The 11,375-nt window shown below is 33.1% G+C and overlaps 2 protein-coding genes across 2 annotated transcripts; one reads left to right on the top strand and one right to left on the bottom strand.

Annotated features, from left to right (window-relative positions):
• Positions 1–791: 791 nt before the first annotated feature.
• Positions 792–2,084, bottom strand: LOC123673917 (saccharopine dehydrogenase-like oxidoreductase). Its single transcript, XM_045608686.1, has one exon. It carries the CDS (start codon positions 2,082–2,084, stop codon positions 792–794), a length of 1,293 nt encoding a protein of 430 aa, XP_045464642.1.
• A 5,994-nt stretch (positions 2,085–8,078) lies between these two features.
• On the top strand, positions 8,079–9,374 carry LOC123673909 (saccharopine dehydrogenase-like oxidoreductase). The gene has a single exon (XM_045608675.1). The coding sequence runs from the start codon at positions 8,079–8,081 to the stop codon at positions 9,372–9,374; it is 1,296 nt and encodes a 431-aa protein (XP_045464631.1).
• Positions 9,375–11,375: the final 2,001 nt, after the last annotated feature.

The raw sequence follows: 11,375 nt of genomic DNA, 5'->3' as shown, positions 1-11,375 counted from the left end.
TGAAATCTCACCTTCTTTGAATTTATTCGTAGATTAAATTATTCTCTATTGAGAATGTATTCAGATTGATATACCTATTGATCACCATTGAAGAAAAACAGTAACTAAGCCACTAACAAAGTAATGTCTCCTGGAACCGGTCCTGTGCTAGACCGGTAACATCAAACAAAATAAATTCTAGATTTTTGAATCAGTGTTGAGACATCAAGGCAAAATAAATATAAGCGAGTTACTGAAACGATACAATACAGAAAAAAGATTTCTTTTTCTATACAGGGTTTTAGTGATTAAGTGCCACAAACTTCAGTGTTCTGCAAGAAAAAAAGATTATATTTTGCCATATATATTTTGTTCGCAAATACTTTGTATTCTGAGATATGGAGAGTAAAAATTTTTTCTTAAAAACTGACTATTGCTCTCAATATCTTAGAAACAAAAAATGCCACGCAAATTAAGAAATTAGATATTAGAAATCGAACTGCACCTCTTTGCAATCTTACTGAAATTATTGAAACAGTTTGCAGACAATCTTTTTAAGCGTTGTTGTCGATGAAGTAGAGTCTGAATAACACTTATCAAGCCATTGCTTTGCTGCACAATTTTATCGAAACGCGTTTTCATCCATTTTTCATTAAATGAAACGTCACTTACCTTCAATATAAAGATCCAGACTAAACCTTATGTTCAGAAAAGTTGACAGACATGTTTGTATTGATATATAGAGGAAATATATAGGTTACTTATTATAGTTTATTACAATAGATGAAAAATGAGAAATAAATAGGAATATCTTATGAGGTAATGGTATATTCGGTGAGGATATCAAAAGTTAATCCACGCTTGTGAAGATCCTGTACAATAGTGGTTTCTCCAAAAGCTATACCTGGGGTGTAAACACCAGGTTTACTTGGTAATTTGTCTGACTGTGTTGACAATAATATTCCTGACATAATCAAACAGAGGGCAGTAGATCCATATCTCGGATTGTTTCCCTTAACTTGGAATATCATACCATGATTGGGTTTCTCATTGATTTTCTCATCAGGTCCCACAGTTTTATTTTTCCATCCTTTGGCTACGAAGGTAAGTCTGAAGTTAGAATTCTCACACATTTCTTCGGAAGGTTCTCTGCTACTAAAGACGCCAGCACTGAAAAATGCTGGGTACCTTAGTAAAAGCTTTCTTCCTGCCTTGAAAGGTAAGAATATGAGGAACATGAGGCCAAATATCATATAGAATATCAAATAATAAAGAGCCTTCAACATGAAATAGGTTTGTATTTGGACTGGGCGAAGGTTCTTTTCTTCATACAAATACTGTTGGGTTCTCATCATCACTGACCTGTCTGAACCAGTTGAAAGAATTGACCAGCCATCTTCAACGTAAGGTTTGAATGGACAGTATTTAGTCACAAGAGTTGGTTTCAATTTGGGCATATTTTTGTTGAATATTTTTGCTTGCAAAGCTTTGAGTTCGTGTTTGTTCACCAAAAGATCGATTAAAGAGTTCCAGGTGGACACACTGCAGCTCGGCTCAGGTATGTTAGGGTTGTTCCTGTCCGTTTTCATGTAGGTCTCAACGGAGTTCACTGTTCCTTTGAATTTTTTCTGTATGTGTAATAAGCCAAGGTCGTAGGTTACACTGTCAATGCCGCAAGCACACACAACGTATATTCCGGCTTTCTTGGCTTCTTCATGGTATTTAATTTGGATTTTGTCGATGTATTTCTCTTCAGCAGTCACATCAACGTAGTGAGTTCTGGATTGTATGCAGGCTTTCAAGACGACCTCTCTCATTTTTCTTAACGGTCCACAGGATTGTATTAAGACTTTACATCTTGAAGTCATTTGCTTTATGGACTGCTCATCGCTCATATCAGCGAGAATAATTGGTATTTTCACCACAGATTTGTCTTCGGTTTCATCCTCTAGTTTTTCCAAGACTTTCTTTATTTTGTATTCGCTTCTTCCGGCAACTCCCCATGTTAAGTTCTTCTCTTTGCATAAGTTATATAGATAGCGGACACCATATCGACCAACAAGACCGGTAACACCAAACAAAATCAAATCTAGTTTTTCACTCATTTTTAATACAAGGTCAGAGAGAACCGATATATCCTAATTACGGAACTCAAAAAAGGATTTTTCTCAGCTTCGAATTCTTATTATATAGGCCTCTAAGGTTGGAAGTTCCCTTGAACCCGTGAGATAACAAGATTTGTACTATTTATGCGAATGATAGCATTTTGACTATCAATTGAAATTAATTCTCTTCTCAATAATAATTGGTATCGAGGGAATACTAACTACTTGAAAACATTTCGTACCCTACTGTGCAAAAAACATAGAAGTAACATAACTGAGTAGCCAAGGTGTATTATCAAATTGTTATTATTATGAAGAAAATATTTAAATAACCATTGCAGCATTGCAATTACAGTATATAAACATCGAATTTGATATGTTATCAACTGTCTGTTAAATAAAAATTATATTGTAGAAATATGCGTAATGGAATCTGATGACGTCCATCTTTTACATCACTCGAAATATTGCTGAAGAATTAAGGATCCTAAAGAGTATTTTGAATAATCCCCTTGACCTGTCCTATACACCCAGGGCCCCCGCAAGGGCCATCAACGCCCGCGTGGCGAAAATATTTTGGCGCCCCTTAAAGGGGGGAAGTGGAGAAAAACGTCGCAGGATAATCGGCAAAAAATGTTTCAGTTTTTGTTAGGAATTTATTTGTAGAAGAGTTAAAAAAACTATCAGCAACCTTTATTGGATGCTTTAAGAACTTTATGCTGTCAGTTGTTGCATAATACATTTTTAAAATTTTTCATTATTTTATTCAAGCATTCGATCAAAACCGTATTTTATATTAATTTTGTAATGGAACTGCAGAGTTTTCAAAACCTGAGCTTTATTCTTCTTTAATCTATTCATAAATATATAAACCAAACAATAAACAAATAACAAATAAAATATTCAATTAAAGGATAAAATTTAATGGATGGTTTTCTAGATTTGGCTGCTGCGAATTCTTTTATTATATCATCAAAATCAATTTTATCGAGTATCTCTTGCTCTATAGCTAAGATGGCCAAACCAGATAATCTTTCCTGTGACAATCGTCAAAAGTGTCGCTTGTAGTCGTAGTTGTTAGGATGGCCGACTCTACAGAGGCTAGATTTTCAATACTTGTTGATATCGATGGTTCACATGTTGCAGAAGATGGCGATGGCGCCGCTTTAGAAACTGTAATTTCTTCTCCCTCTATCGTTTCAGTATTAGAACATACTCCCAGCCATCTTCTCCCTTTGTTGAAGTCTAGCTTTTTTTTGCGGTCGAAATTTTGCACCAGAAGGTCGTTTTCTCTTGTATGGCTCCTAGAATTTAAGAAAAACTTGATCCAAAATTGGTAAGGACATTCACCCATGATTTACTTTGCGCCATCTCTTTGAGAATAACCCGTATGTTTTCATTTTTATGAATTTAAACCTTAAATCCGAGCCTTTAAACCTAAACGGAGTTAATATTAGATAATAATAATAATAAGTTAAGACCGATCGGAAGCACATACCCTGTTCCTGTTATAATAATTAATTTTTGGCAAAGGTGAAATATAATTTTTTTAGAATGTCAAACGGCTACGAACATCAAATAAATAATACAGATCCAGGGTGCATATTAAAAATTAAAATTAAGTATAATATGATGGTGGCCCCCGGTAACAAATTCAAAATATCAAAGTCGATTCAATTTTTTCACGATTACAAACAATACTTCCCTATTTGAAGCAAATAAAAATAATATTATAGTATATAGGCATGGGCTAATTTAGGATGTGCACCATTTTAAACAGAAAAAAAATATCGAATTTTATAGACTAATAGAAATGCTAATACTGTATGTGGATAGGTACTTACCATTTCATAAAATTTAATTGAATCACAACAAGAAACAGTAAAACAAACCACAATTACACAAAATACAAATCTTTTTAATTATCTGAGTATTTTAATTTTTTGCGTCTTGACCTCAACCCCTAAACGTTTCGAAACAAAATAACTATTCTTTGGATAGGTTTCTGCTGTTATAGCATAGCAAGCAGATTTTGGTAGTTTCAGAAATTCTCTGTAACCTGTAGTATTTTTCCTACAGATGGTGGCGAAAGTTTCAGTAATTCCCCTGGCTAAAAGCTATTGCTTCGGTATTTATGATTGTTTATGTGTACCATATGCGTTTTAGTGAAGATCGAAGAAATGGTGCCCGCCGTCCGGTGCAGGTGGTCCATAAAAAAATCCCGTACCGACAAAGGGATGATTATTTATGATTTGTTTACTCGAAAAGAATCGTATAATTGCAATCTGTGGCCGAGGTTATTTTATGGGGATTGCGACGTTCGGGTTCGGGAACTTGTTTGGATGTGTAAAAGATGTTTTTGCACGTTGAAAATTGTTGAAAAAATAAAAAAAAAACTTTTTCAAAGACCTTTGGTCTTTCGGTTTTTCATGCGGTCTATAAGAAATTTTGGCGCCCCTTCAGAGTCGCGCCCGCGTGCGGTGCACGCGTTGAACGCGCGGTTGCGGGGGCCCTGTATACACCATGTTTGTGTCTGAAAGGATTGAATAAAATTTATTTATTTATATTATTTATTTATTTATCCTTTGCACATACTTGTTAGTCCTGGACTTGGATGTCACGCAGGTAGCTATAGCTGTCTACGTGTTGAAGTTGGTTGTTGCCCGAATACCCATTGGGTCTGCCTACGGAAAACACAAATAAGAGGCTGGTTCATGTTGTTGTTTGTTTTCCTCCAAATGTTGTTCGTCCTTACACTTTTTCACCGTCCTGATGAGGGTCGAAAGCCCGAACTACGGTTAACACTTTTCCTTGAGGGATGTCCGTTGTCATTTTCTTTGAATAATTATTAAATTATTTCCCGATTCTTATTATGCTATCGACCTAACCTTCAAATTTTCTGCATTCTGCAATTTCCTTAGTCGCTACAGTTTGTTTTGAGTGTGATAATCATTCGTTCCAAGATTATTAAAAAAAATGCAATAACTCATGTCAGTTCCTTAGAAAATAGTAATCCTTTATTGGATTTAATTTTTATTGGAAAATTCTATTCTTTATTATCTGAATTTAATATGTGTCTAATGTAAGATAATTCCTGCATTCATATTTTTTTTGAACCTTTAAATTTATTTTTTGTTGTTGTTGTTCTTTATGTTCGTTTCGCCTCTTAATATTCATATTTATTTCCCTAATATTGAGTACTTCTTTTCTTCAATGAAATGCGATCATTATATTATACGGAAGTTATTTCCTGATTTTCAAAAATTTTTGTATTTAATAATTCAATTAAGTGCCATTATATTTTCTGAATATTTTTAAAGATTTTATTTCATTTGTTTCTACATTTTCACAGTTGTTTTCTTCAAGTTATATAATTATCTTCCACTTTTATTGAAATTTTTTTCAATTTTTGTGTAGGTACTTGTTCTAAGGAAACAGCGGGCTATTTTTTTTGCACAGATTTCTGTAGTTCTAAAATTTTGAGTCGAAAGTATCTTAAACTAATCAACTCACTGATGAGTTAGTCCGGCCGGTCGTCTGTCATCAACACGTTAACCATCTACAGCCTATATAATTTTCGATTTATTTTCGTTATAAAAAAATTGATTTGAAGTCAACAGATGGCGTTCGCAGAAATACAATTCCAAAACTATATCTCCTTTCTTCTAAAATTTCATGTCGATTATTTCAACTAGTACCCATTTAATGTTGTCTCTCACGTCATAAGAAAAAAAACCCTGATTAACAATCAGGTATGTTCCGTAAAAAAGGGTCATCAGCAAATCAATCTTCCACATTCCAAAAGAAACAAGGAACGTGATAATGTCGATTTCCTCGATAAGTAATTCGAGTAAATCGTCTGTAGATATTGTAAACTTTTTTGACTTAGGTTAATTAGGTTAAGCTATGTTTAAGCAATTAGAATTAGGTTCTAGGTTAGGGGAATTAAGATTGAATTGTACTAACTGGTGATCCGAAAAACGTTTGAGAGAACATTTGTAAGATAATTGTAAACATAAATACCTTCACGAAGTTTCAATGATGATTGATTCTATCGTTTTTTCGTTTCGAGTAAACTTCTGATTTTGAATAACCCGAAACAAAATAATTAATAGGATTCAATAAGTCGGGGCTCCTTGCAAACTAATTCTGAGGTCCACTCCTACCAATCCAACGATTCAGAAAATTTTCGTTCAAGAAATTGGTCACAATAGCTTTGAAATGAAGTACAGCCCTATCGTGTTGAAAATACATGCCTCTGACATTAACAGCTGCATCAAGCAAAACAGGTAAAGTATTTTGAAGAAAATCAAAATGAACTCCACCAGTTAAAAAGGGTAACGGACCAACAAATCCATTATTATAAACATCATAACAAACATTAAATTAAAACCTGTATTGAAAATGGGCCTGTTTTGAAGCAAAAGTATTTTATTCGGCGCAGACATATGATTTTTTAAAATTATTAATCAGGTGATTTGTGCTCCATCCCTAAATAAGATCTGTATAAAATTCCTTGATTGCGCAATATTCACCTGAAAAGTAGTCTAGTGATTTCATCGCCTAACTCTAACTTCTGAACTTTTCCTATTACTACTAGATCGCATGAGGAAGTTCGAGAAATACCTTGCTTCCCAGTTTTTTCTCCTTTATTCGAATATCTTATCAAATTCAAGAAATTCTAGGCTGTATCTTCATCTATTCATCAATTTTTATTAGGCTGGACCTGAAACATAAATCTAGTTGTCTGTTATGAAGTCGTTGTTGTATATAATAAACGTAATATCATGAAATATATAGGGTAATTTGAAAATTATGGGTAATTGAAGAAATGGACAAAATCAATAAAACACTCTGTATCTTGATTATAAGGAGAGATATAGGTACCCTTCAAATATAGGTTATTTCTATTCGTCTCAGAACTAGTTAGTCAATAATGTATGTTTTTTTTCAATTTGAACGAATTTCTAGAATTTGATGAAAAATTACATATTTTGCTACTCAAGATTCGTAATTAATGATATGATTTTCAGGAGGTCTTGAACTCCTAATTTCAAACCCCAAAGAGTGATTGATCTAAATCAATGATTTTTTTCGTTGATGATAAACGCTCTTTACGCTCCATTAAGCCGATAAACTCAAATACACACATCGTCAAAAGTATTGGCCCTCCCTAGGTTTCTCAAGAAATAAAGAATCTATGTTCTGGAAATGAGATGAATATTTTCCTCTATTTCAACTGCAATATATTTGATAGAAAATCTTTATTTTTTACTCTTTATTATGCAGGATGATACAAAATAGGAAAAATGAGAAAAAAATATAAATTTATCGATTATTTATTTTTGATTATATCACCTCTCCTTTCAATCAACTGCCCAATACACCTAATCATCCCAAGAATCAAATCATTAATTAAAATTTCGGAAATAATCAAATGATTCGCAATCTGGTGATTCGACAAAGCTTCCTGATGTAAGGCAACTATTCTTGCCCGGTCAATCTGAGAAACTGGATGTCCCGGAATTTTCCATGGAATATTCTTAATATTACAACTCTCGTTATTTTCTAAGAACTGATTAACTTCGAATGCACCTGTATTCTCCCGAACAAAAAACATTTTTTGCTGGTTTATTGTTTTCATTTTTAAGTGATAAGATAGTGAAGATTCACACAATCTATCAAGTTACATTCAACAAGTTGAGAGTTGATAGGGGGGCCAAGACTTTTGACGTTGTGTGTATATCACATTTACTTATTGTGTAACACATCAAACTTTGACCTTGGGAATTCGATCATACCCAAGATGATAAAGTCATATCGAATTTGGAAAACATATTTCGCTTCAATAAGGATTTTGAATCAGAGGAATTTCTGCACGATCTCTCTTCGGTAATATCTAAAATTACTATCAGTTCTACTACACATATATAAAGGTCACAATTCTAGAACAGCGGCAGTCAGAGATAAAAAACTGCCGAGTTTGAAAGCATAATGCCTGAAAGAAAATTAGATGTTATCTTGTTTGGAGTAACTGGTCTTGTTGGCAGATATGGGGTGAATTTTTTCCATGAATTAACGTCAAAGAGAGGACTTCAGATCAAATGGGGCATCGCCGGAAGAAATGAAAATAAAGTCCGAAAAGTACTGCAAAAACTACACGAGAAAACTAAAGATGAGAGAATACCCAAAATACCTGTGTTTTTAGCTGATTTGCAAGATCCTGAGTCCATAAGAAAAGTGGTGAAAAATACCAGAGTATTGTTGAACTTCTGTGGACCTCTACTTCAACACGGTGAGAATGTTATCCGTACTTGTATAGATTTAGGGACTCATTACCTGGATGTGAGTGCTGAACCCAATTTCATCGAGAAAATCCAACTAGAATACGATGACCAAGCCAGAAAAGCAGGAGTGTATGTGTCCAACTCATGCGGTTACGATTCTCTGGCTTACGATATGGGTATTGTGTTCCTCCAAAGGAAGATGAAAGGATTAGTGAATTCTGTAGAGACATATTTAAAGTATGGTTGCGATAGAGGGGGTATTCCTGGACCAGACTTCAACACGTCAACTTGGAACTCTATGATCGATCTGCTTGGAAACAGCAACGAGCTCAAACAGATGAGAAAGCTCAGAAAAGAAGAGTGGCCAGTTCTCAAACCCAGATTGAGACGTAGGTTGATCCCATTCAAGCCTGAAAATGAAGAAGGTTGGGCAATTCTGTCTCCTACGGCAGATCTTTCGGTGATGCGAAGAACTCAACAGCATAGATACAAAGAGAGGAACGCAAGACCAGTACAAATAGAATCTTACTTTGTATTCCCTAGTTTCGTGGAGATAATTCTCTTCATTATTTTTGGTGGATTCTTGCTACTTCTCAGCAAAACAAAGTTTGGAAGGAATTTGCTACTAAAAAATCCATCTATGTTCACTGGTGGTTGTTTCTCCGACAAAGAACCCTGTGAAGAGAAGTTGGATGACAATTGGTGTTCTCTTATTTTAGTAGGTAAAGGATGGAAGGATGCAAAGGATCAACCTAAACACGCCCCCGATACTGAATTAGTGGCTAGAATCAAAGGAAATAATACAGGGTATAAATTGACTAGTTTGTGTTTAGTTCTCTCAGGAATTATGTTGCTCACAGAACCAGAAAAACTTCCTAAAAGGAAAGGAGTATTAACTCCTGGAGTTCTTTTGTCTGAAACGTCAATAATAGAGCACCTACACGCAAATGGACTCAAATTTGAGTGGATCAAGAATAAGGAGATGCAGAAAAAGTCATGTTAAGGGAAACGATATTCCCGAAATTTAATTGAGAAATTGAGCTCTTGATGATATTCAGAACCTATTTATACTTGCATATTCAATTTGATATCAAAATCATGATGGAAATGGAAAAAAGACTGTATATTATATATAAATTTCCAGGAATCCTGTACTTATTTTGTAAGTTTATCATGAATAAATATAATGTCAACTTTTTTAATGAATTTACTTCATTTGTTTCCTTTTCAACTAGCGATAATTCATTTAAATATATCCAGAGACATAATGCCAAAGAGCAAATTCATATCATATCGTAGATACCTATTGAATAAACAAACTATTGTCGAAAATAATATTGAATGATTGAGGCTTTTATCTTGAATATTTTTTTTGGTATCATTTAACCTTCGAAATAGAAAACGATCGAAGTTTTTTGAAAATTAATAACTATAGGTATAGGATGTTCTACGATGGGATAAAAAAAACTTACTATACGACGAATAACAGCTCGGATCATTTATTGTTGAACTCATTTTTGGAATTGTTCACTTTCATTTTGTTTATAACTTTGAATGAAAGGAAATATTCTGCATAAAATTCTTAAAAAGGTCGATTGATCTTGTTTTTTATTCGAGGTAGTTTAAGATTACATGGAGTTTTTAATTTAAAAAGATATCAATAGTTGCATTCATTCTGACTCCTTTTCTAATTTAAACTATGTGAACTTGTAAATAGTTCGATCAGATATTTTGATTCATTCGAAACTCTTCTTCCTTAATAAGTTCATTCTCTCAGCACTGAACATTCTATAAATTCAAATTATGGTGAGAGAATCAGTCAGAAGGTTATACTTTGAAAGAAAATCATTCATTGAGATATGGTAAATCAATTATAATATATGCTATAAAAAAATTTTGTTTGCGAAGCACGTTTATTGATTACTTCATCGAAGAAATGAGCTTCTTGCCATTCCTTCAAGCATAAGAATGACTTTTTTTCGCACTTATCACTTTTGAATTATTCAAAAAGGTTTAAGTTTTTTGGACCAACACCTCTGATAGTATTTTGGATTCGATTCGAATTCAAACTATGCCTTAATCTAAAATATAAATAAAATTCAAAATGATTTCCGAAATTTTATTTACATACATATACATTCTTAAAAGTTCTATCACAATGCATATAAGATTTAATACTTCGGAGTTTTTTGAGGCAATTCTAAAAAGTGATATGCTCGGGAATTGAAATCACATATTTCGATAAATAATTAACAGGAACAATAAATAACACGAGGAAAAATATTCTTCTTAAAAGGGTTACAGTTGAACGAAGAAAAATGAACAATCATTCTATATTGACTTTCTTCTGTCATTTGTGAATTTATGTTGTTTATTCTTCTTCGTGGGAATTCTTAAATTCAATTATTATTTCTATTAGTTTTGGCATTCTATCACTCAGTACTACATATTTAAAATTGGGACACAATTTCTGCCTGAAAATTATGAAATACGAATAATTGGAGGTTTAACGATCTATAGCTATATCACCCTTATATTTGTCTGCATACATTTGACAATATTATAATGTATGGGCTTAAGTATATTCCCATTTCTAAATCTAATTCTATAATTAATTCACATGAAACACTTAAAGCGAACATATATCATAACAGTAATTAGTTAGAGAACACAAAGATCATTGGAAAATGCAACAACGCAATATACGAAAAATTGACTCAATTTCTATCGAATAACACCAATAAGTATGTAAAATTCATAGTAAGGGTAATAATTTCTTTTGATATTTCCATACCTTTATTTGATGTTATAATTTTTTGTATATATGTATTATTGTTGGTTCAATTATGAACATAAATAACAGAATATCTGTCTAACAATTTTAAAGCTGTTTCAGCAGTCATTACAAAAAAAGCTTAGGTACAATATCGATATGGCTACATTTCTTCAGATAGTTGATATGTGATTTTTGAATATCAATGATACGAATTCACACTTGAAAATA

Source organism: Harmonia axyridis, chromosome 1 (assembly GCF_914767665.1).
Source record: "Harmonia axyridis chromosome 1, icHarAxyr1.1, whole genome shotgun sequence".
Lineage (NCBI taxonomy): Eukaryota > Metazoa > Arthropoda > Insecta > Coleoptera > Coccinellidae > Harmonia > Harmonia axyridis.
This window is presented reverse-complemented; position numbering and strand designations above follow the sequence as displayed.